The 24,741-nt window shown below is 42.5% G+C and overlaps 4 protein-coding genes across 6 annotated transcripts; 2 read left to right on the top strand and 2 right to left on the bottom strand.

Moving 5' to 3' along the window:
• Window positions 1–16: 16 nt before the first annotated feature.
• On the bottom strand, window positions 17–4,360 carry Ubqn (ubiquilin). Of its 2 annotated transcripts, XM_065492945.1 has the most exons (8): window positions 4,207–4,359; window positions 3,470–3,662; window positions 2,959–3,339; window positions 2,698–2,808; window positions 2,274–2,599; window positions 960–1,349; window positions 780–897; window positions 17–717 (listed from the first exon to the last, which is right to left on the bottom strand). In XM_065492945.1, the coding sequence occupies exons 1-8, from the start codon at window positions 4,306–4,308 to the stop codon at window positions 641–643; spliced, it is 1,698 nt and encodes a 565-aa protein (XP_065349017.1). In that variant the 5' UTR covers window positions 4,309–4,359; the 3' UTR covers window positions 17–640. The 2 variants fall into 2 exon arrangements, with proteins under 2 accessions (XP_065349017.1, XP_065349018.1); XM_065492946.1 differs by lacking the exon at window positions 2,698–2,808 and having other exon boundaries at window positions 4,207–4,360.
• Window positions 4,361–5,841: 1,481 nt separating this feature from the next.
• E2f2 (E2F transcription factor 2) lies at window positions 5,842–7,243 on the top strand. Its single transcript, XM_065492958.1, has 3 exons — window positions 5,842–5,984; window positions 6,043–6,606; window positions 6,664–7,243. The coding sequence occupies exons 2-3, from the start codon at window positions 6,067–6,069 to the stop codon at window positions 7,033–7,035; spliced, it is 912 nt and encodes a 303-aa protein (XP_065349030.1). The 5' UTR covers window positions 5,842–5,984; window positions 6,043–6,066; the 3' UTR covers window positions 7,036–7,243.
• A 47-nt stretch (window positions 7,244–7,290) lies between these two features.
• On the bottom strand, window positions 7,291–9,232 carry LOC135945327 (uncharacterized). Its single transcript, XM_065492951.1, has 3 exons — window positions 9,090–9,232; window positions 8,652–9,036; window positions 7,291–8,385 (listed from the first exon to the last, which is right to left on the bottom strand). Exons 2-3 carry the CDS (start codon window positions 9,033–9,035, stop codon window positions 7,501–7,503), a joined length of 1,269 nt encoding a protein of 422 aa, XP_065349023.1. The 5' UTR covers window position 9,036; window positions 9,090–9,232; the 3' UTR covers window positions 7,291–7,500.
• A 906-nt stretch (window positions 9,233–10,138) lies between these two features.
• Window positions 10,139–23,435, top strand: LOC135945313 (histone-lysine N-methyltransferase ASH1L-like). Of its 2 annotated transcripts, XM_065492922.1 has the most exons (18): window positions 10,139–10,334; window positions 10,791–10,885; window positions 10,943–11,057; window positions 11,110–11,268; window positions 11,324–11,485; window positions 11,541–11,732; window positions 11,792–12,046; window positions 14,437–14,598; window positions 14,651–14,894; window positions 14,949–16,149; window positions 16,208–16,415; window positions 16,471–17,950; window positions 18,434–19,636; window positions 20,151–20,447; window positions 20,505–20,652; window positions 20,745–21,087; window positions 21,144–21,287; window positions 21,571–23,435. In XM_065492922.1, the coding sequence occupies exons 3-18, from the start codon at window positions 10,974–10,976 to the stop codon at window positions 21,712–21,714; spliced, it is 6,426 nt and encodes a 2,141-aa protein (XP_065348994.1). In that variant the 5' UTR covers window positions 10,139–10,334; window positions 10,791–10,885; window positions 10,943–10,973; the 3' UTR covers window positions 21,715–23,435. The 2 variants fall into 2 exon arrangements, with proteins under 2 accessions (XP_065348994.1, XP_065348995.1); XM_065492923.1 differs by lacking the exons at window positions 10,139–10,334; window positions 10,791–10,885; window positions 10,943–11,057; ... (2 more) ...; window positions 11,541–11,732; window positions 11,792–12,046 and adding an exon at window positions 12,119–12,872.
• Window positions 23,436–24,741: the final 1,306 nt, after the last annotated feature.

Here is a 24,741-nt window from a genome sequence, read left to right as displayed (position 1 = left end):
CTAAATAAAAGTGACCTTCTAAGTGTATATCTCAGTTTTTTGTTTTATTGAAGTTGAATAAAAACAGCAGTCAGGGAATTAGGTATAATATTTCATAATTTCTGTCATCTAAAGAGACAGGCCTTTTAATAGTTATAATTAATACACATCCTACAAAATTGTAGTTTGTATTTGCTCACTGATCGAAACCGTCAAGCTTGCCGAATGAAAAACGAAACGGAAATGAACTCTGCGCGGTTACAACACTGATTTTTAGATTGCGAGACGAGAAAAATGGAAGTGGAGATGGATGAATTGCGTCGTTCAAAATTTATCAGCAAACACACTGGCACCAAAAATGGAGGAGCACTATATTCTCGCCGAGAAACCTCCCCACTGGAACAAGAGATACGTCGCTTTGCACAAAATAAACACTACAGTCCGGTGTTTGATATAGAAGCGATGAACCGTCCTAAACAACGTACAATATTCAAACAGCTGGAGCCACCAAATGAACGATAACAAATCTGAAACGCAAACTTGCCGGATAACTTTATATTATGGAAACATTAGGCATCATTATGTGTGTGTGTCGAGTGTTTTACAATTGCTCAAAAATTTACAACAAACAGTATGATACAGTCACACAAAGGCTGCAACGTTAGCTTTGCGATGTCTGCCTACTCTGTAACAACCTTTCCACGGCTGCGTTTATGTCACCAAACGTTGCAATAAGGGCTGCAAACAAATTCAATCAGTCAATAGAATGAAAGAATAATTCAAAGGCTAAAGCGGCTCACCTTGCAAATTGGCTTCTCTGTTCACGAATCCCATAGAGGTAAGCTGTTCCAGTTGAGCCCGATACCTCTCCTCTGGCGGAGCATTGCTCGAAGGATCACTCGTCGACATGGTGGAAATCTGTTTGAGATATTGACAGAATATAGCAGAACATAATATATAATTAAAATAAATATTCCTACCATCTGGGCCATGAATTGAGAAAATAGATCATTGTTAGCAAAGCTGGGCACGCCTGGGGTGGCGGAGGGTGTGGTTGTGCTGGAGGTGGTTGTGTTGGTGTCGGTACCGGTAGGGGCGGCGTTGGCGGCCGGGCTTGCGGGATTTGACGGGGCATTCGCAGTGGCGGGCGATGCCACTCCACCAAGACCGCCCATGCCGGCCAGCAGGGGATTGTCCATCGAGGGAAGGCCAAGGTTAGCGGCGAAGCCGGGCGCAGCTGCCCGCAGATTCTCCATGCCCTGCTGGATCTGCATGATGGCGTTCAGCGCCTGAGGGTTCGACATCAGAGAGAGCATCTCGGGGTTTTGCATCTGCTGCAGGAGATTTGGCATCATGTTTCGCATCTGTTCCTAGAATTTAAAAGAAAATCCATGTTTTTAATTATCTAAGTTTTTATTTTATATCTCTGATAACAATTATCTAACACAAAAACAAATTCTTTCCAAAGGTTGTTTTCCATTTTAAGCAATGTTTGGAGTTAATTACTTCTTGACAAACAAGAGGAATTTATATGAATCATCATCTCTCTTTGGCTCAAACCCCCACAATTTAAAATAGTTTGTGAGATGCTTCATAAAAAGGAAACAATTATGTAATAATTGAAAAATATTATAGTACATCCCCAGTCTTATCATATAAAACTCAGACGTGAAATACTGCCAAGACATAATTCGTGATTTACCAAAAAAAATCAAAACATAACATTTTGATTTTGTTTCAATTTTGCACAAGACAAAAGGAAATATTGTTTATATTATAACTTCAATCAATTATGTTGATGCATTAGTTGTGTAAAGATATTTTATGCTAATTTTAATATGCCATTTAAAATTTATCTTCCCAACAAAGAATATTTTATAACTGCAACACATTTTGAAATATTTAATTTTAATGTCAATTAATGTCATACAATGTCCTTGAAAATTTGTATTAAATGTTTTAAAAATTGTTAGTGTCCCCAACATGTTCAGAATAAAAAATTAATATATTCATAACCAGAGTAAACGTTAGCCACCTCTACAGATTTTGATTGAATTGTTTTTTTTAAATTTTCCAGGGACGCGGTTGAAATTATATAATACCTCCATGGTAAATAACGCATATTTAAGCTATTATATTAAAACCTGCGCCATCAATTTTCCAGAAAATGCTGACAAAAAATGAATAAGAATCGTGGGAAATAAGACATATTTCCCATTCCTTGTCAACGGTTTCAAATGCAGAAAATATTATTAAAATTGCATTTGATCAATTTCAAAGGAAATCGTGATTACCTGCATTGCGGGGTTGTCGCCAAGGAATCCAGCATTGGCCATCAGCTGATTGGCGATGTCTGGATTGGACATCATGGACTGCATGACTGATTGTGTGTATGGCGCGTTCATCATGTTCTGCATGAGCTGCGGATTCTCCATCATCTGCTGCATCATGCTCTGCATGGCAGGCGAGTTAAGCATTCCCATTCCTGGAACGGAACGAGGTGGGCCTGGCCTCGCGCCACCGCCACCAGCAGGGTTGTTTTCACCAGAGTTAGGAGACCAAGGATTCGGTAGGGGATCCCTGTTGAGTTGTCCTTGTTGAGGATTGTTGGCAATGTTGCCTGAAATTTTTTTAATTATTATTAATTCAGAAAATTGAATAAACTTTCTTTGAAGTTAATTTTGATCTTTAACGTTTTGACCACTGATAGATTCTTACCCGAGGCACCGCTTGAAGCGGAGAAAGGGTTTCGACCAAAACTTTCATTAGCGGCATTCAACATAGGTTCCTGAATTTCTCTGTACATTCTTTGAAGGGCGTTGTAACCGCCTGAAAAAAAAGATTGAATTTAGAAATTTTGAAAACGAGTTTAAGGCGGCCAAGCCAAGTTTTGAATGAAAACAAAGAGTCTGATCCTAATCGAAACGGCACCAAGGCCTTGAGCATCAGGCAGTCAATTTTTCTGCCGCAAATCCTCACCTGGAATGGACTCAAGGTTTGACATGGCGCGATCGTGGCTGCGCATCAGCTCCTGAAGCATGGAAGGGTTTCTAGCGAGTTCCATGGTTTGCCTGAGCAAATCAGGGTTGTTAAGCATGTGGGTGATTTCGGGATTGCGCTCCATCAGTTCCTGCATCTGCGGGTTCGAGGTGATGAGGTTGCGCATGTTCTCAGGGTCGTTCATCAATCGCTGGACAAGCGGATTGTCGTAGAGACGCCGCAAGGCGTCTGGGTTCGACAGCAGCTCGTGCTGCATCCTCTGCTGCATTTCAACAAAGTTGGGAGACCCAAGGCCAAGATTTTCAAGCCCAGCAAGCCCTCCCATTCCTCCTAGTCCAAAAGGTGTTGCACTGATGTCAGCTTGAAGTATTTTTGTTGTTAGTTAGTTGACAAATCATGCCAGAAATAATATTTTTTTAGTATGGAAAATAATAGCAAAAAAGTTTTCTTATTATTTAGATAGGAATTAGATCTGAAAACAACTATTAACCTGGTGGCCTTGGTGCAGACGACGAAGATGCAGACTGGTTGGTGGGAGGTGACTTGATAACCAGATGGATAGTCAAGCCGTCTTTGAGGTTGTGGGTCTGCATCGTCTCGTGATCCTTCATGATCTTGCCAGCGAAGATCAGGCAGAGCTGCTCAGGCGGAGCATTGAATTTCCTTGCCAACTCATCTTTGAACTGAAATGATGTTTAAGCTTTCGTAATTATTGTGTACTCGCTCGACATGAAAGTGTCATATCATGCTTTGAACCAATTAAACGAGACCGGGATGAAAAAACTATATCTGTTTGCATGAATTGTTTCGCGAAGTTAAGCATTTTCGCTCCCCACCCGTTGCAGCTGTGAACGGAATGCTTAATTTAATCTTCTATTTGCGAATTTGATTCATGCATAATGCGTCGCAATATCACGCCGACGAAAAACACGACTGTCAAATTCAGGCGGTGAATCACGAGTTTTGATTTTGTTAATTGCGTCACTTTTATCGATGGATCCGCATTTTAACCGAGCAAATCAGGCAGAAATTAGTATGGTCGTCATATTGCAAAGTCGAATACCATTAGAGGAAACAGGGGTTGCGGTCATTTTTTGCGAATCCTCATAAACGCGACAGCAAAACAATTCGACGAGACAAGCACGGGGCGGATGTCATGTGTCCAAACGCGCAGAACTCGCCACATTGGTCCCAAAACAGATGCATTTTTAAAAAGCGATAACTTACGTCTTTGACTGAGGATGTTTCCTCTACCTCAACCGTGTGTTTTTCCTTGGTGGTTTTAACATTTAGCGAGATTTTCTTCGGGCCGTCTTGTCCTTCCGCCATTTTCAACAGCTGGATGACTCGTCGAATAAAGTGTTACTTCAGTTATATCACTCTGTTCGAGACCGCGATGCGCAGGAACAATATTTGTCACTGCGCAGCGCTGGGTGCTGACTAGTGCTTCACGGATGCTAACAGCGACTTTGATTCATAAATTTATAATTTAAAAATAGCCACTGGTCATATAACATATAACCATCTGTAACAATATGTTTATTATTGCAATTGTTGATGCATTATCAAAATTGTATTATGTATTTTAAGATGTTTCCTTTTTTCCCTAAAGTAACAGGCAATTATTATTATAATAATGCGAGCCAACTATCTAGCCAATTGGCTCGCTGTAAAGTAAAAGGCATTTTAGAAAAGTATCAAAAGAAAGGGAGATATTTGAGGATATCGGAACTGGCTGCCGGCTGCCCTTGCAGGGAGATGAAAAAGATGGCCACATAGGGCCTAAGCTCCTCTGCGGCTAGTCAGGCCTGTTTTATTTTTATTTTTTCCGCTCGCCGGTGTTATTGGGACCCGGTGACCTCGCATTTATAATATTGCTCACAGGATGTGCCAAGTTTAAGTAGGGGTTACGAAAAATCTTTGGTATGTCTGTACAGATTGCGCAACACTAAATTAATTTTGATTATGGTGGATGCCTCCGAAGTTACCCTTTAATCAGATTAAAGTATCATTATTTTAATGTCACATAGAAAATAGAAAACTGCTGGATGCTGATTTTTGAAATATTTTGGATATTTTTAAACATTTTTCTTCAAAGTATTAAACATTTTCATAATATTTTGGCCTTTGAAAATTTACTGTATGTTGAACTATAATGGATAAATAAATCATAAAAAAATATTTTCAGTTCATATGTCATTATAAATCAATTACAAATAGTCAAATATTAAAATGACATAATATAAGCAATGCAAACACAGTATTATTACAATATAATTTGACATCCATGAAATCAAGATTTTGTAAACACGTAACGCTTCATTATAAAATAATTTTCTTTTTTAGCTAGGGTAACAAAAATTTATTGGTACACATATATTGTGTTACATTATTTTGTTTTAATAATAGTATTTATTGAATTCAACATTTTTTATAACAAAAATAATAATCTATTTCGAACTATGATAAAATATAATGCATTTTATTATGATATATATGGGATAGCAATTTTATTATCACTTCTGCTTTATGCACCACATTTTATATAAATTTTTTTACAATTATTGGAAACTTCTGCTATAAGTATCCCGTTGACCTCAGCAGGCCCCTCATCCCCCGAAAGTCTTCGATAAGTTCACTACTGAAACCACTTTAAAACTTGCTGATTTCTTTAAAAAGATTCCTTGAATTCGATAAAATTAGTTATTGTTTTGGCAAAGTCCCCTTTTCCCTTTATGATTAATTCCCCTGGTTCATCAAAGACAGCAGCATGGTTTCCCGCACTTGTATATTTGAAATGCTCGCTTCCCGCTCTCGCTTTCGCCAATCACAGCGCTGAAATTTTGATAGTTTTTACGTCCCCCGTAGCGCTTGTGGTGGCGTAGTTGTTGCGCCTTGCTCAATTTGAAAATATTTTGTTGACAAAACGCGACGAGGGAAAATTACCCGCTAAAGTTGCAATCCGTGCCTTTTCTTATCGTCAGTGCGAATTGTTTGCCATTCATGTGAGCAGAATCATTAGCTCTCAACTTGGAATCAAGTATTATAGCAATTTACTTGCAGGAAAAACCAAGAGATTCGAGAAATATGAGTGACACACCTTCGGCACCGAGTCGCTTTGAGAAGTCGCTTGGCTTGCTCACAACCCGATTTGTAACGCTGCTTCAAGAAGCGAAAGAGGGCATTCTTGACCTGAAAGTAGCTGCTGACATTTTGGCAGTGCGGCAGAAGCGTCGTATCTATGACATCACCAATGTCCTTGAAGGCATTGGGTTAATTGAGAAGAAGAGTAAAAACAGTATACAATGGAAAGGAGGCGGCCCCAGCGCCAACACTGCAGAGTATGCAGAAAGTCTGATAATCATCAAGGAAGAAATGAGGCTTTTGGAGGACTATGAGAAAATAATCGACACCCACCGTCGTTGGATCCTGCAGAGCATGAAAAATGTCACGGAGGAAAAAGCTAATGTCCCTCTCAGCTATGTCGCGCCCATGGACCTAGTTGAAGTCTTCTCCGAGGGCAATTTGCTTGCAATTCATGCTCCTCCTGGTGCCTCCCTAGCGATGGGCACAATCTCCGAAAATAAGTTCAGCTTCAGCATCAAGTCCACTGGTGGACCAGTTCAGGTTAATTCAGAATCTAGATTAATAAAAGGTATGACTTACAGTGTTTATGTTATGCAGGTTTCTTTTGTCGACCAGCAGAAGTCTGTTGACTATCACAATGAGCGCAGCTTGAAGAGGAAAAAGGAGGAGGAGGAGGATGAGGACAAGGTCAAACCCAAAAGACCAGTTAAAGGTCGCCCTGCCAAGAGAGCCAAGAGTGAAGATGAGGAAATTGACAACATCTTGAACATGCTGGAGAAGCACGAGTCTGATCAGGAAAACACGGACCCCCTCATTTTACAAAATTTTGAGCAGATTTACGAAGATCTGGTGCTCGACTGTGAGAAGTGGCCAGTGCAGAGGCTCAGCCCACCCACCACAGCACATGACTATCATTTCAGTCATGGAGACAATGAGAGCATTTCAGACCTTTATGATATAGATGCCTAACCATTACTCAATCATTATGTAAAATATTGTATTTTTACCAATCACCATCATTTTCTTTGCTGGGTCGCATTGCTGTTTTTGTTGGCATTAAAGCGCTATTGCGGTACAAATCTTACGCTTGGCGGTAGATGTTTCGCGCCAAAATTTTGTAACTGCACTAGTTGGATTGCCCGCACTTAAACAATAAAAAAACTACTCTGCAACACAACTGCTTATTTTCTTCCTTGATTTTTAATTTAAAATAATACTTCAAGGTTTCCTCAGTAGATATCATTTATTAAGTCTCAAGAGTAAGTTAAGCAAGGAGTTCATACTACAATTAATGCTCATCCATCAAAGTAACATTGTCAAATGATAAAACGCTAATGGAGATCTGTTATTGGAATATTTTTTACTTGATAAATTAAACAACAACGACTTTGTGCTTTGTTCTACGCTAGACAGTCAAAATACAATATCTCCAGCTTAAATATCAACATCTAGCAACGACTGTCTACTACGCATTTGCTTTTTCTGTATCATGATGGCTTTGAAAACGCACATCGATCCAAAAGTGGAGAGCACTATAATCAAGAGGAACATAGCGTTCCAGCCAAACCATTCGGTTATCAGCCCGACAAGCGGACCTTCAACGACGGCGCCCAAGCTTCCAAACCCATTAATCAGACCAGTCACGGAGGCGCCGGCATTTCTCCCGTCCGCCTCACCAATGGACATGGACACAGAGCCACCCAGGAGGGCGTCAGGGGCGCAAACGCCGGCTCCAGCAGCGACCATGAAAATCATGTTGTAGCTCATGCCCCAGCGTGCAGTCCAGGTGAAGAAAACAAAGGACACAATGCCGACGAATCCAGACATGAGAATCGGCACAAGCGGGTGTCTCGGCCAGTACTTGTCCACGATGTAACCTAGGATGGTGCTGCCGATGACCGCGCCAACGTCAAATATGACAGAAAAGAGGCCTGCTTGATCTGGTGAATAGTTGAGCGACTGCGACAGGTAAATGGGGAGCCACAAATACATGGAGTAGCGCACAAGCTTGAGACACATCATGGCCGTGGCCATTTCGGACACGGACGGGATGCGCCACAGCTCGAAGAGACTTTGGCTAGCATGCTGGGCCTTCTTTGTCTTATCTTCCTTGCCAGGGATCGTGATGCGCAGTTCAGAAGGAAGCCTCATAAAGAGCCAAGCGCAAATTGACAAAAAGAGGACGAGGAATGACGGCATGAAGTAGACGTAACGCCAGCCATACATCTTCTGCAGGTAGACCGCAGAGGCTGAGGCAATTATGCTCCCTCCAAATGCAGACGTCGACATCACTCCGAAGGCTGTGTTGAGAGCGTCATCCTGGAATTTAATTTTAATTATCAAGTTGATTAACAACTATAAGAAAAATCAAAAGAGGATTAAATTTTATTTAAAAATTAGAATTGGCTATGATACTCTTGACCTAGAAGAGGTTAATAGTGAAAATTCATAATTATTTTCTCCACTTTAAGAAACAATAAGTTTTTTAGCATGCAGATAGAGGTATATTTTCATTCTGCAGTGTATTAAAACCATTTATTTCGTTTTGCATGGTTTGCAGCAGAAATTATCATTATCAAGCTTACTGGAAACCAGGCTGACAAGCATTTGCAACAGGCCGGCCAGCAGGGTGCTTGTCCCGCTCCACTGATGAACAACAGCACAAGCAGCATGTAGTAGTTGTCCCAAGAGCTGAACGTCAAAAGACTCAGCCCAGTGATGAAGAGACAGATGCCAACAGTCTTTCTGGGGCCGAGTTGGTCTCCAACTGGTCCAAAGACCACCTGAAGCACGGCGTAGGGCAAAAGCATTGCCGTGTCCATCCAGCCCAGTTGCACCTTGGTCAAGTGCATGTCCTGCGCCATCAGGTGCTTGATCACACCCAATGGCTTCCTCATCAAATAGGTGGAAGCATAAACAACCCAGATGAGCAAAAATACTGCTAATTGTCTTAACCTTAGAGAAGCCATTCTGGAAAAGAGAACTGTTGAGCGTCTTCAACAGACGAAAAGAGTCAGACTCACATTTAAGTTTAGTGGTGATCACCGTAATACACTGATAGGACTCCAGAACTCAGAATGTCCCCAAATTTGTTACCCTCAATTGCCAGGTAAGGGTCTTGGTTGTATTTGAAAATGTGAGTGTGGTTTACAGATTTGTCGTCCTCATCAATTTCTTCCTCAGACAAATCTTCCACGGTAATGGAGCTGGAAACATGTAAACAAATAAATAATAATATAATAAATTAAGAGAAAGCATAACACCCTTGTTGGGGATTTCAGAAAAATTATTTAAAAAACGTACTCATTTTCTTGGGAGGGATTAAGACCGAAAAATGTAAGGATCTTCTTTCTTGTAGCACTGGACCTCAGCATTTGCTGGAGATACCGTTCCAAGCCTAAACGTCTCTGTTCTAATATTTTTGGTTGTGTGTTCCGAACCCTTTTTGGAGGAAACACTGGTGTTTGGAAATTTGTTCGAAGCTGTAAAAATTAATTAATTTATTGCAAATAAAGCATAACTTCATTCAGCCTCACCTCGCGATGCAAGGAGTGAAAAGCGCTGTATCTTTTCTCAACCAAATGCTTCTTCCCGTAATATAAAATTTCTACGACGTACACATAGTGCGGCTTTACGTTAGCATTCTCGACTAGTCGATACTGGGTTATGTTCAAACTGCTCATCTGAATGTGCTGCTCATATCATGTTGTCATGATTAAATTACGCTATTGTCCTGCTGTGCTAAGCTCAGAGCACGTTTTCAAAACACTGCGGTTCCAATCTTTTTCCTGCTGTTTCCGGCCTTGACTTATGCTGACTTGTGCCCTTTGTAGTTGCTTGTCGCTTTTGTGTATCGGCATCGGCACGGCTGCGGTCGTGTGCCTATGCTTGTATGTTTATCGTTCGTTGGCCATCCTGTGCTGCGGAAAGTGCGGAAACAAGATCTTTATGCAGTTTGGCAGACACGACTAGTCGCCATATTAAATGCATGCAACGAAAAAAGGCGCAAAGTTTTAGATCCGCTAAATCCACGACTAAATTGCTTTGAATCCCGCGGGTTCCGTGATATTACAATCATGAACCCCTACGCCGCATTTTTGCACTGATCCTTCGCGTGCAATTTGTTTGCGTGCTACCCTCTTACGGCACATCCACGCAAAACTGTCCCTCGCCAACGATAACTTCCTTGGTCAAGAATTATATCGCCGCCATTTTGTAATGTATTGTGTTTATATCCGTTTTGAGGGAGATGGTGCATAGTCTCGAAGGTAAACATTTGCATGATGCCGTAATTATTACACAATTTATTCTATTTGTGAATTTGTCAATGGCTTTGATCGTTTAGCCACCGACTTAATTTTGTCTCGAGAAAGCGATTGGCACCTGTCGATCAAATTAAGTCGTCCGTAATTGCATCAATAATCCGATTCTTAATTATGCATGCACAAAAAGGCGTCTTTGCGGTTCAAATGTAACACGATCAATCGCGAATAGTGTTTAGCATTAAAATGTGTAATATTGTGGAAGATGCGTAACGAAAAATTTTGGCAAATTTTTAATTTCTTCCAATATCATACCTTGGAATCCCGTTTGTGTGTTTGTTATTTTCGTGGGACGCATGACATGTGTGTATTTTGTGACGTAAATACTGAAAAGTCATTTAATTCATCAATTTTACCGGAGTTGAATGTATTTTTACATAACAAAATTGTTTTTGGTTCCAGCAATCAATGTGTTACATCGATAGAATGATGGTCAACGTTACTACGGTCAACAACCCAGAAAGTTGTGCTACTGAACTCGGCAGAAATTGATCATCGTAAGATTGAGTTGACAATTTTATTACAAATTACAATATTTATTTCGATTTCTGCAGATACAGAAGTGACTGATCAATCAAAACAATCATGTCCCAGCAAACAGACAAAGGTTCAATGGCACTGGCACCAGCTTTCCAGCCGAACTCGCCTTCATCCCCAAAGGAGAAAAAGGTTACATCAACCTTTAAAGTTCAAACGCGTGTAGTAATAAATCGATATGCAGTTCTTGGTTCCAGGACTGGATAGCAATGGTCGGAGGGTGGACGATCACCCGATGATCAGCCAGTGCGGCAACTCGTTTTTGTCCAACTTGTTTCTGCGCCCGCCAGACGACACGGAGCCTGAGGAACAACCATCAACAGTTGACATGTCAGCTTTCAAGGTAAGCGATTATTTTTTGTTTTTACTAGGCGCAGCTAAATTTAATATTCACGCAGGGTTCACCTTCTACAACAAAAGTTCCTTATCCTTTGAGTGAACCCTGGAGCACCAGCGGTGGAGACCGAGATGGCAATGACAGTGACAGTGGCGAGCAGAGTGATAACGAGTCTTCAAGCGGCAGTTCGGAGTGTGGTGATGAAAGTGGATCGATTGCAGATGTAATTGGGAATTTTATTGTTGTGAACTGAAGTTTAAAATGAGCATTTTGTAAAGGGTACCAGCTGTAGTTCATCCGATGATAATGACTCTTCTGATGGAGACGAAAGTGAGGATGGCTGCGAAACTAAAAGCAACTCTTCGTCATCGTCTGGCTCAAATTCCTCATACTCATCCTGCAGTAGGCCCACGTCTCCTACTGATTTATCACAACAAGTTTTCCTTATCAGGGAGACTAATTTCGAACAGGTTGATTATAAAGTTGTTTGTAATGTAAGCAAAAATTCATGCTGAATTTTTTAACGCAGGGAGGGTTGAAGCTAAAAATCTCGACCTCGGTCGCCCGGCAAGTGGAGCAGAAAGCAGCTCCAATTAAAGAACCGCCCAAAAGTGTTAATGCGAAGGAGCCTTCGCCCCCGGCACCGCCCCCTCAGTCAAAACCAGAATCAACTCAGTCAAAACCCGAAATAAATCCTCAACAAACTCAGGAAAAGAAGAAACAGCAGCAGGTTCAGAATTCAAGAGTGACTCGCCTTCGACCACGCAAAAAGGAGGAGTCAAAGGTAGGAAATTTTAAATTTTATATTATTCTTATGGTATAAAATGTTTTTATTTTTATTTTATAGGCGTTTTTTCTTGATATTTTAATAAGCTTAAACAGCTAACTTAAATTAAGAAAAAACGAATGAATTCCAAATGGCGGGAAGAACATAGAGACAAGCAGGTGCAAGCGATCAAAATATTTATACATATGTATAGAGCGGCAGTGCTAACGTTGAATTACAATGCGCGTCTTGTAAGTTTTGGCGCTTGTCTTGCAACGGCTTGAGCTGTGTTGGGTGGCAGCTGAAAAACTCAGTCTCGCTTTACCCACGCAGCAGCAGTTGTTGCGACTGGAAGGGAGTGAGCGAGCGAGCTTGAGAGAGAGAGAAAAATAAAAACGCGCTGCCTCCATGTGCTTGGCGGCTTGACCTTCAAAAGATCCACACTCCTGAGAATGAAGACGGAGTGCTCATGCATGGCAGCGTCATCTCTCACCGACGTCGTAATCGCCATCATCGGAGGTGTAAATTCCCACTCCTGTCATGCAAAATTAGTCTGCGGCAGAGCAAGGTGCCGAGCACTTGGTGCGACATGACGCGCTCGTAATGTAAAGCCGTGTTTTTCGACGCTCGCACTAGAATAATGATTGTCGAGCTTACGCGTGCTGGCCCGCCGCCGACCAACAGTCTGCCGGTCGGCGCCGGACTGCAGGGCCCCGTGTCGCCCGAATGGTTCATTTTCGCCCTGCAACAAAATAGCCTGGCCAGCAAGGAGGGCTCCGACGGCGGCTCTGACAGTGCCTGGGATTGGGATCTGGTCAGCCACCTGCTCAGGGCATGTCAACAGGTAACCCGCTCCTAATCTCCGATCAACGATATAATTAAATTTTTTATTCCAATGTTTTAATAGGTGAATTAAACATACATATATGTATTTCCCATTTCGTTTGTTGTTTATTTTTTATTTACTGTTGTTTATCTGCAGTTCTGGTCAATTATTTTCACAGAAAATATAATTCTCATAATTTTAATTTAATTTTTAAAAATTTGAAGTGACAGTTTATTTCTATGATGTTTTTTTTATTGTATTTTAAAGTTGAATTACTTAGACATTCCAAGACGAAAAATCAACAATAAAATTATAATCGATTTATTCCCTGACGCGCAATTACAATTGCTAATTTCAATGACATGAACTGTCGTTTTTAGATTAACTGTCACTTAAAACCAATTCACTTCACTTTCAAATAATTGAGAAACAATCATTCTCTTATGTTCGTTTAGTCAAGATTTCTCTATTTGATAGGGTAATAACCGGCAAAGAGCAATTATTGTGCACTCGCGCCGGCATAATTATGTATAACGCGTGGTCGTCGCGCACCGACCAGCGAATCGGTTTCACTTTTGCGCCTGCAACAGCCAGCAGACATAACAATCGCTTTCACTCTCGGACCTTGCCTGATGCGTCTGAAGTGACTCACTGATCGACTCGTGATTTCTCACAGTCCGTCAGGTAAACAATGGTAGAGCGATTTCCTGAGATGCAGACTTTAGCTAATTAGAGGGGGCACCGGCGGAGCGGACGCACGGACACTCGTTATGCGTGTGCGAGTGTGTCGCTCTTTTTAAGGGACTTATTATGGGATCCGTAAAGCCAACAATATAATGGGCCGCCCGACCTTGAAATGCGCGTTTGTCGATTTGGCAAGTGCAAATTTACGGAAGCCGCTCTCGCTCAAGGTGACGCCGGCCGCTTTTTTAGCATTCTGCAAACGGCAGCCCGATTCGCCTCGATTTTTGCGCATTTAATGTGCGCGCGCGAGAAGGTTGCCGCTGCTACTAAATAAAGAGTGAGTTATGCGTCTGGACAAAGCAGGCATTCGGTGACTTCGTCAGAGGTCACTGTGCCCTTCCCGCCGCCAAAAGTGAGAGCACGGACGAAACAAAATCGGGTCAAGAGCACCCGAATGGGAGAATCGAAAAGGGTTGCTTACTCGCTCGCTCGCTTTTTCCACGCATTCGCTCGATTTGAAAGAAACATATTTGCGCTCGTGTATAATCCGAAAATATGGAAAATTTATTCATGGCTGCTCGTCAAACAGGTTTCCGCTGGAATGTGCAGTGATTTCTCGGGGAATACGTCCCGTGCAAACAGCTTGGACATGAATTTAAATTAAAGTAATTAGCAGAAATGCTGATTTTTGTTAAATGTGACCTTGCCATTTTTCGCGTGTTTCCTAGCATTTGCCATAGATTCATTTTGCAATTATTCGTTTGTCACGCATGGTTTCAAGGGCGACAGCACAGTTTTTTTTAAGTGACTCAAATCTTGAATGAAACAGTGTAGCCTTCTGTTAAAATCCTAGATCGACCGTTTTTCTCTGTCTGATTTTGTGAAATTGATTTTTCAGGGTGCGACTGCAAGCACATCACAACAAATTCAGCAACCTCCACAGCGAGCTGTGGGTAAACGGGGTCAGGAGTCGCTGGCCCAGGCCTCTTCGGCTCGCTCGACTCAACCTGAAGCAGCAATATCGCAACTTGCACACGAGCTCTCTGGAGATGCATTACAGGTAAAATGAAATTTTATTTTCTAAGGTTTGTACCTAATACGCGCACCAACAGGAGATAAACCAAGAAGACTTAGCAGCTATCTTGCCAGATGTTTCTGCGTCCGTGACAAACGAGGATGTCGCCGGTCCGTTTGGATTCGAGGACGTCACGACTTTGGCTGGAAAATCAGCAGATGTAGCCCCAGCTCAAAATGCAGTCGTCCACTCTTCGTCTGACAGCGAGTCGGGCCGCGAAGTCTTGTCTAAAATGGTGGATGATAGGATACTGAGTATTGACGTTGTAGAAGACAGCACTTGTAAGTTGACACTTTGCAATTTCAGCAGCATAACTTAACTCATTGTGTAAACAGCTTGCACAGATGGCGGAAGGAGTCGTGTCAGCGATGACGAGGATGAAGGCAGTGACGTGGACAGAAAGAGCTCCCACACGAACGCTCCGATGTATTCATGTAGGCTCCTCCAGCAATACGAGCAAAATTTACTTTCTCAAAATGACAAAAAGGAAGGCAGCTACTCCAACAGCCCGACTAAACCAAAATCTGAGCAAGCTGAGACGAGTGCGCCAAAACAGAGGCGTTCAAAGCAGAAAAAAGAGAGGAATACAGAGGAGGTGAATTCAAAAAATACCGTCGAAATCGAACCCTACATTCCACTAGACTGCTGCGAGTCTAATGTGTCTCCAGATAGTGGAATTCAGTCGGTCGCTGGTTCGCCCGTGCACCAGTCATGCTCTCCCGCTTCTAATCTGGCACCCGCGTCACCACACCACGCTTCATCTCAGTCAAGTTACATCCAGACAACAGCGACGAAGGAATATTCCCCAGCTTGTGAAACAAAGAAGAGGCCAGGAAGACCCACAAAAGTTGTGTCGGTTGAGAAAAAGGGCAGAGGTAGGCCTAAGAAGGACAAGAGCGCAGGCGACGCAGTGTTGCCTGTTGCAAAGGTCATCAACGATGCTGAGTCACCAAGCGGTCAAGCCCGGCGAGGACCTGGGCGGCCCAAAAAGACTGAAGACGGAGCATCCAAGAAACAGTCAGTTGCTCCGCCGATTAAGGCCAAGGCTGATTCGCCTGAATTCGTGTCTCAAAAGAGATCCACTAAAACAAGTGATAGCAAAGTGCGGCTTGTTAAAAAAACGACTGAAAAGAAGATGGTCTGTGAGGAAAAATCGGAAAAGAACAATGATAAAGATGCTCAGCCGCGAAAGAGGCGATGGAGGCAGAAGAATGTAAAGGCGCTTACCATCCCGTTCACCATCGAAGGCACGCTTGCTGATGCAGTGCAAATTCCTATTAAGAGAAGATCAAGAAGCGGCAAAAAGCACAAGAAGTTGCAAGGTTTGAAAAACAAAGGCAAACTCAGGAAACGTGGACACCGAGCCAGTCACAACAGAGATCAGCCAAAGAAGAGCAAACTGAATAAAACCAAAAAGAACATTGCATTCAAGAGAAAGAAGAATGTAAAAGGAAATGATAGCAAGCACGAAGACCCTAAATACTTGGTGAATTTGGAGAAGCTTATTCTTTCTCTGCAAAGCTGTACAATATCAAAGTATGTGAACTACTAAGAATATTTTATAAATCATTCCTAATTATTTATACTCTTACAGGAACTTGGTGTTGCCAGCTCCTGGCGAAAATAAACTGCCTTTAATATTCAGAGTGAGAAAGATCGTCAAGAAAAGGAAAATTACAGAGAGGAGTAAAAACAGCGATAAAGAATCTGAAAATGAGGCACCACCTCCAAAATCACCCCATTCATCAAATAAAGAAAAAGTCAAGAGGAAAACAAAAAAGAGCGCAGTGGAAGTGCCGAAGGTAACTCACTTTTTAATTATTTTCATAATTTGCATTAACACATTCCTTTAAAAAGCGGGCTGAACCAAATGAGCAGAGATTACCCCTAAAAAAGCGGCATTATCACCTGCCCAGTCAATTGCCAAATGCGGACCCTCCTCAAGACCAGAGTGCTGAATCACCATCTTCAAATTCCAAGATGAGTCAGGCATCGTCTCAAGTTGCGTCGTCCAAGGTTGAGAAGTCGTCGGCAGCGTCCAAATCGAGCAGGAATTCAATAGACGACGCTATTGAGTCTTGCATATCCAGGTTCAACGACGACGATGATGTGCCACTCAACGAAATCAAAAAGAAAAAGTTGGAAGCGTCGACAAAGAAGCAGGCTAGCACTCCAGTAGTCGCGCTCTTGTCGAAAAGAGCCGCAGCTCTGAAGGCCACCAATCAAATCACGGCCACCGTAACCAACACACCGCCGGCAAACAGCGAAGAGAAGGAAACAGAGAAACCTGTTAACCCCTCAGTGATGAAGAGTGAGAAGGAGGACATCGACCTGGACGACGTGCCTCTTCAAGACCTCATTAACAAAACTAAGAGCAAGAAACTTATGTCCAAGGAGCCCAAACTGGCAGCTAAGCTAGAAATTTTGAAGAAAACCGTCAATGCTGTGAAGAAAAAAGCCAAGAGAAGAAAAGCCATCAACAGGACTGGCTTTCCAGTCAAGAAAAAGAAAAAGCCCAAGAAATGTGATGGCCAAGTTGAATTGCCAAAACCCGAGATCAAGAAGGAAGTTCCAGCGCCTGAGCCAGTTAAAGATCTTAAACCAAAGCAGATGGAATCCTCAAGAAAGACAAATAAAAGAAAAGCAGCGGCATGTAGCGTTAGCACAACGGAAAACATGCCTCTTAGTCAACGAGCAGCGAAACGAATGAAGTTGTCGGTGGTAGCCTCGTCCAAGGAAGACGACAAGGCTAGCGTAGCTGACGGTGGTGTCGAAACTGATATACCAGAAGTCGAAAGTAAAGGTAAACCACAACCGAGATGGAGGAAAAAGTACCTGGTGGCAGGTCTCTTCTCTCAGTATTATAAAGGCGAAGAGACCAAGAAGAGTACGCCCGCCGAACTTTCCAAGGCTCGGAATTGCGCATACAAGAAGGAAGAGCACAAGTACGGCCTCCTACCGCCACCTTACGACAGCGGAAAGTTCTTGCGCGTGAGAAAACTGGACTTTGAGCTTCCTTACGATCTGTGGTGGCTGCACGAGCACAACAAACTGCCCGGAAGAGACTCTGAGGTGCCGTCGTGGAACTACAAGAAGATACGCAACAACATTTATTATGATATGAAGATCCCGTACATGTACGAGGCGCACCAGTCGTGCAACTGCAAGCCTCCAGAGAAGACTGGTGTGGCTGGATGTGGAGATGACTGCATCAACAAGCTAGTGTACGCCGAGTGCATTCCCAGGTTGTGTCCCTGCCAGGAGAAGTGCTCCAACCAGAGAATCCAGAAGCACGAATGGGCGCCTGGCGTCGAGAAATTCATGACAAAGGAAAAGGGTAAGATTCACAATTATATTGCCCCCATCACTGCTTTCCAAAGTGAAACTAGAAATAAATACACTATTCAAATTTACTTATATTATATTTTTCCTGTTTCGCTTGATCTTTTTCAAACATTGCAAGTTAAATTTGCCTGGCTTAAATTTTGAATTAGATTATTAGGTTATGTTAATGCCCTCTTCAAACGTGTGTTTATATGTCGTTGCAAACTTTGCGAATTTCCTATCAGTCAGATTTCACACTCATTGAGTGCTTATTTTACGGATTAGGCTTAGTGATTTTAAATATGTGTAATTGAACCGTAAAATTAAAGAAGCGCCTTACGTTGATTAATTCACAAGTACTACTAAAGTGTAGTATTTATTTCTCTTGCTCATGTTCATTAAATGTAATGCTTTTCCCTTTTTTGAGGAAATTTTACATTCCTCGACATGGGATGGATTATATAATTATGAAAATCATTTTTACTGTTACTCACAGGTTGGGGCGTGCGCACGAAAAAGACCATCAAGAACGGAGACTTTATTATGGAGTACGTCGGTGAAGTTGTTAGCGAGAAGGAATTTAAAAACCGGATGGAGACGCGGTACGCAAACGATACGCACCACTACTGCCTGCATCTGGATGGAGGGCTGGTGATAGACGGGCACCGCATGGGTGGCGAGTGCCGTTTTGTGAACCACTCGTGTGAGCCAAACTGCGAGATGCAGAAGTGGTCGGTGAACGGGCTGTTCCGAATGGCGCTGTTTGCGCTGCGCGACATCGAGGCTGGCGAGGAGCTTGGTTACGACTACAACTTTTCGCTGTTCAACGCTGCAGAAGGCCAGCCGTGCAAATGCGGCAGTGATAACTGCCGGGGCGTGATTGGCGGCAAGTATCAACGTGTGAACCAGCCACTGACCGACCGGCGTTCGTGCATGCGGCTGAAGAAGGAGTCACGCAAGTGCAAGCGCACCAGGCACAAGAGGACGGGCAAGATGAGCGACACGCAGATGCGTAACCAGCTGTTCGCGCCGATGAAGCCCATGTCGCACCAGCAGCGATGCTTCGCGCAGGAACACCACTGCTTCCTCCTCCGCAACTTGGAGAAGCTGAAGCGCTTCCGAGAGAAGCTGAAGAAGCACGCGACCGAGCAGCAGGAGGCGTCGGGCACCGTTAACAAGCTAACGCAAGCCTCAAACAAGGCGGACGTCTTCCTTGCGCAGCTCAACGCCCTTTCCACACCGCGATCGGTGCGTACGCGGCGCCTCGCGCAAGCCGAGGATAACCCTGAGCTCAACAAGGTGGCCAGGCTGGCGTACACGTTCAAGGACCTGTACCAGGCAGTGGTCACAGCCAAGAACGAGCAGGGCGAGCAGCTGTGTTCGCCCTTCCTCAACCTGCCGACCAAGAAGAAGTTGCCGCTCTACTACGAGAGGGTCCAGGAGCCCATCGACCTCAGCATTATTGACAAGAACATCACCAGCGGCACATACACAACGGTGGAAGCGTTCGACCTCGACTTCAGCCGCCTCTTCAGCAATAACATCGGCTTTTACGGGAGAACCTCGCCGCGCGGAATCGTTGCCGCCAGGCTACGCAAAATTTACAACGACGCCAAGCAATCTATTATGCCGCAGTTGGAGGACATCTTGGGAGAGTTGCCGCCTACTTCGTTCTACTCTGAAAAGAAAACTGTTTCAGGTAAGTACAGCGTATTATTATATAACGTTGTATTGGATTCATTGGCTTGTGGCGAAATTTGACACGTAAATTATTCAGACAGACGAGTAATTTATTTAAATGTTTGTAATTTCGTCGCAGTATACACCGCGATATCACCCACAATCCATAAGAGCGAGTTAATGGGGGTTTGAAACCATAATGAGAAGTTTATAAGAAGAAATATTATATTTGCTAAATCCTTAAATTCAGTGCTCTGTTAAATTTTGGCGTTGTCCTGAATCATCAATTCTGGCACGCCGTACAACATAAATTACAAAAATTAAAATAAATTACTTGTCTGTCTGTCTAGTTTATGTGTCCAATTTCGTCATACGCAGGTCACAAGCAAATAAATCCAATACAACTTTATAACTGTACGGTGTCGTTTTAAACTTTGAAGCTGCCAATAATTTTTGCTTACAGAAGATTTATGCAAATATGATTGTGCTCATGATCGGGAAACTGTTGCAATAACCGTCATTTTCATTTTTAGGGGTCAGAAATGCTCCCGGCGCCAAGAAGACTGCCGTTGACAGCGAAGAAGATGTGATCCGCTGCATCTGCGGCCTCTTCATGGATGAGGGACTGATGATACAATGCGAGCGCTGCCTCGTCTGGCAGCACGGTGATTGCGTCCAGGCAGACAGCTCTGTGGAGCACTACCTGTGCGAGCAGTGCAACCCGCGAACGGTGAACAGGGATATAGTGATGCACCCCTCGCCTGAATACGCAGAAGAGGGCGAGACCTACTACATTTCTCTGATGCGGGAAGAGCTGCAGCTTAGAATCGGTTTGTTTGGTCTCACAAACTCGATTTGCTAAGTGCTCACGGCTACCCAATTTGCAGGAGACACTGTTTATGTTCTCCGCGACATTGACAGGGACGACATCACGGATCCATCAGAGCCGCCTCAGAAGCATACATACAAAACGTTGCAAAACGCCATGCCTGATGATTGCGACATTTTCAGGATAGAAAGGCTCTTCATTGAAAAGTAAGGGCACTGGAATTTTTCTTTCAAACACTTAAGACAAAAAATGAAAATTGGAAAGGATGAATTTTTAGCTAAAATTTGGCTATTTCCAGTGGTCAGAGGTATGCTTTTGGTCACCACTATCTCCGACCGCACGAGACCTTCCATGAACCATCGCGTCGTTTCTTCCCAAATGAGGTGATGCGGGTGCCATTGTACGAGAAGGTTTCCTTCGACCTGATCCTCGACCAGTGCTGGGTGCTTGACTTGCCGACCTACTGCAAGGGTCGCCCAATTGGTGCTCGGGAGCAGCATGTGTACATTTGCGAGTTTCGGGTGGACAAAACGGCGCACCTGTTCGCCAAACTCCCAATCAAGAGTGCGAAGCAAATTTCGATGAAGCCCTACGCTTTTGAGCTGTTTGAAACAAAGCTGAAACCTATCAGATCTTACACAGTAAGTTTGGACTGGAGTTTATTATAGAATGGGAGATAAAATTATACAATTTGCAGCCTCATCCAACAAACAGTCCAGCGCCCAGGTCTAAGAGCAAAACTAGAGAAGACGAAGGTGGTGGCAAAGGAGATGGCCACAAAACTAGTCACAAAAGGGTATCGATGCATGCTGCTGCCAACAAAGTACCCCCAGCTGTGAGGGTGAGTCTAGATTTATTGAGTGAATCAAATGAACAGTTCAATAAATATGACGTATCACAACTAATATTTTCAGCTAAAATGTTTGCAATTTAACACTAGTTAACTCTGAAGCGATTCGTTTAACTCTGGCTGGAAACCAAATATTATATTATTGATTTTTGTGTTCCTATATTTTTATTCAGCTTTTTTCTTAGGAAATAAGAAATCATTAATATAAACATTTTGAAAGACAGCTCTGTTTATTTATTTCCAAAACATTGCGATTTTTTGTTTTTGTTTTCAGAGAGCTACTCAAATTGACCGATTGAATGGCGTGCTGCTAAAGCTGCTGGGCAAGCAGCAGTGCAAGCAGCCGCTGGACGTGTCCTACCTTCTGGAGCCAAATAAGAGGCAGCGCAAGAAACCGACGCCGCTGCAGAGCTCTTGAGGACGACGGAAGCGGGTCTGCGGTTGCTGTGAAGGAGTGGCCTTCACGTATGTGGCCGCGGCCGGCAGCAGTACAAACAGCATGACGCCGGCGGCTTCATCCAGCCGCCTTTCTGCGAGGCGCAGGAGTAGGAAGAGCCGCAAACCGATCAAGACGAGCGCTTCTTTGCAAGCCCTCAAGTGTAAATTTTGAGACGATGCGCTGTGATATATATAAACAGAAGGAACCCTCCTCGCAATGAATTAAGTTCTGACCTCTCCTCGATTTAATCACGCATTTTTGACACATGACTGACGGGAGAGATGTCTATCTAACAGCATTAGGTACCCATTTTTCGATGAAGTTGGTTGAATAAATTAAAATAAATACACTTTTCGCTCCTCGGCAGCTTTCTTGAACGGGCAATCTCGGTAGCACTAACGTTTCGATTTTTCCGGTTTCTCAATGTACAAAAGAGTAATCGAAAGTAACCAAGCATTGCTAATGTTGTAGTTCCTTGCCAAACGGATAACGGCGAGTTATGCTGCCAAAGTTTCGAGTTGCCACCCAGACGTATCAGTGAGTTTGCTGGCCATGTAATCACTATGCGGTGGCAACGCTGTCTTTTCGCGCACGAACGGCAACTTTTTCGGCGAGTACAAAATTATTTTGGGGGTTGCGGTCGAGTCATATATTTGGAAGCTGAAATTTCGGGACTAATATTTTTATGCTAGTCAGAAATTAACGGTTAATATTTTTCATGCAGCATAGTTGGAGGAGAAAATGGAAACTAGAGATAGTTTGAAATTTTAATCTCATCTATCCATTCATTCATTGCAAGGCTGAGGTTTTTTAAATCATTTTCGAGTCATTTGGCTTTCCCCCCAAACACATTCAAATTCGGTTTCCGTTGATATTGATAACGAGGTGAATGTACATAATCCCGGTAGACGCGTTAAGTGATCAACAGTATTTAATACCGTTCAAGTTGTGTTTAATAACAAGAACAGATTTTTTATTTACCTCGTGTAGCTCTTAGCCACTTTGTCCAGGGAGACGCCTCCCCTACTTAATTTATGCTTTCGAAACTCATGAACGCGGTTCAAACCAGCCAAGTTAACGTTACATTTCACGCTTGTTTTTATGCTTAGATGCTGAGGGCGCGCGGCTGAGGCTGCCTGGCCCGATTGTCTTGAAGACACAACTCTCCGTTGGGTCAGAAGCCAGTCGCCCGGCCTCAGCCAAAACCTTTTGTTTCTTTTGCTTAAGATCTTCTGTAGTTTATCGCAGACTTTAGTGACCAGCATGTCTGTTGTCCGTAGTCTATCTTTGTGAGTGAAATTTTTTCTCAGCTGTAGTTGCGCACGAAAACACTGAAACTATTGTCACAATCTTCATGTGCACGTGGAAGCTCAATCCGGTGTTGCAGTACAATTTAAGTTTTTACTTTCTATTTTTGTGACCAATAAGACAAAATTACCTTGAATCTGTTTCCAACGGTGCATTTCTTCTTTGTCCAATTAGTTTCATCAGGACAACCCAAATTTTTTATCACAATTTGGAAACGGTGGAATGTATAACTTAAGACTTTGTCGATTTTCCGTAATCGACAGCAGCAATGATCGGCAGCAATTTTGATCTGTTATCTATGAATAAACCAAAATTTTGACCTTTTTTTCGTCTGACGTTTCTTTGTACATCACTAACTTTTAACCTGTAATAAAAAATATCGCTCAAAAAAACTTGTCTAGTATTTTCAATATGAACTAACCTGAACGAAAGAAAATAATATGAAAAATATTAATTTCATGATAAAAGTTTTTGTACTGGATTGCAGAACTCAACCAGCGAGAAAATCCGTAGCACAGTATTTACTACAGGGGATTCTGAATCACTGGCGACTGTCAAAAAGATCGACTTCACTCAATTCTCATAGTAAAAAATAGAAAAGATACTTTTAAGGTATCATGTAACCCCATAAATCACCCTCTCTGTGAAACCCAATTTATAAAATAAGGAAGGAATTCATCACACAAAAATCGTGTAACGCAATAAAAGCCACTGCTGCCCAATAAAGATTTTTAAAACTAAGGTTCCGTGAAATATTTTTGAAATTTTATAATCAATTAACATATATATACATTTACTGTAATGCATTCTTTTTTCTGTGTCATATTTAATTTATAAAATAAAATCACTGCACTGAAAGTAAGAGTGGGAAATAATTGTAAATATCCTCTTAAAGCGCAATTACAATTTCTTTGCGTTTCCCTTGATTTCAATTCAATTTTACAGACGTGCTGCGTGATGGTTGCGTATCAAGGACGTGTTTCTTTCTGTACCACGGCGTGCTTTTTACTCTCACATTTTTCTCCTCCTTTTTACGGTCAGCGAATGGTTAAGCAGCAAGCTTGTTGCCGCTGCCGAAGGAAGAAGAAAGGCACAAAAATGCACGTCGCCTCTTTTTACAGCACGCGGCTAATTTCCAATTCTATTTCTGATGCCTGCAGACTTTCCTACTAACGACCGCACATCCGAGCAAAAGTGACTCGACTTATTTATTGAAAATGTCACTAACTTCTTCTCCGAGGTAATCATATTCCGATAACTGGTTTCCTGTCCAACTCTCTCCTAATCAGATTATGCAGATTATTTGGAGTAGCTCTATATGTCATCAATAGATTTGGCGATTTTCTCGCTGAATCTATTAACTATCTTGTAGGATATAATAAGATGTTTAAAAAAAGAGAACGTGTTAAATCCCTCCATATTGATTTAAAATTAAAATTGTTATTGGCACTGTATTTTGAGTTGTAGAATTTAAAATATTGCAAATAATCTTAAGCTCAAATATTAAAGTTTTTTACGACTTCCTTTGACGAGACGGATCGATATAGGGGCACGTTTCGACTTTCTTGTTATTTTTGGTTTGTAATTTTTCACTTTGAGCTAAAATAATGGCGAATAGAGAAAGTTTTTGGAGCTGACGATCAAGGTGCCTTGCTTGCTCCATTTTAAATCTTAGGTAAAAATATAAAAAAAACACTT

The sequence above is a fragment of the Cloeon dipterum genome, chromosome X (assembly GCF_949628265.1).
Source record: "Cloeon dipterum chromosome X, ieCloDipt1.1, whole genome shotgun sequence".
NCBI classification, from domain to species: domain Eukaryota; kingdom Metazoa; phylum Arthropoda; class Insecta; order Ephemeroptera; family Baetidae; genus Cloeon; species Cloeon dipterum.
The sequence above is the reverse complement of the archived record's forward strand: the minus strand, read 5'-3'. Positions and strand labels throughout refer to the sequence as shown.

What these genes read in the sequence shown, in the direction of transcription:
- Ubqn (XM_065492945.1), bottom strand. Translation starts at nt 4,308, where the DNA reads ATGGCGGAAGGACAAGACGGCCCGAAGAAAATCTCGCTAAATGTTAAA. An exon ending in GCGACAACCCCGCAATGCAG is followed by an intron (nt 1,350 to 2,273) that starts GTAATCACGATT and finishes TTTAAATTCTAG; the next exon opens with GAACAGATGCGAAACATGAT. An exon ending in CAGAGAAGCCAATTTGCAAG is followed by an intron (nt 718 to 779) that starts GTGAGCCGCTTT and finishes ATTTGTTTGCAG; the next exon opens with CCCTTATTGCAACGTTTGGT.
- E2f2 (XM_065492958.1), top strand. Translation starts at nt 6,067, where the DNA reads ATGAGTGACACACCTTCGGCACCGAGTCGCTTTGAGAAGTCGCTTGGC. An exon ending in CCACTGGTGGACCAGTTCAG is followed by an intron (nt 6,607 to 6,663) that starts GTTAATTCAGAA and finishes TATGTTATGCAG; the next exon opens with GTTTCTTTTGTCGACCAGCA.
- LOC135945327 (XM_065492951.1), bottom strand. Translation starts at nt 9,035, where the DNA reads ATGGCTTCTCTAAGGTTAAGACAATTAGCAGTATTTTTGCTCATCTGG. An exon ending in GCTTGTCAGCCTGGTTTCCA is followed by an intron (nt 8,386 to 8,651) that starts GTAAGCTTGATA and finishes ATTAAATTCCAG; the next exon opens with GATGACGCTCTCAACACAGC.
- LOC135945313 (XM_065492922.1), top strand. Translation starts at nt 10,974, where the DNA reads ATGTCCCAGCAAACAGACAAAGGTTCAATGGCACTGGCACCAGCTTTC. An exon ending in CATCCCCAAAGGAGAAAAAG is followed by an intron (nt 11,058 to 11,109) that starts GTTACATCAACC and finishes ATCGATATGCAG; the next exon opens with TTCTTGGTTCCAGGACTGGA. An exon ending in CGTTGTAGAAGACAGCACTT is followed by an intron (nt 14,895 to 14,948) that starts GTAAGTTGACAC and finishes TTGTGTAAACAG; the next exon opens with CTTGCACAGATGGCGGAAGG.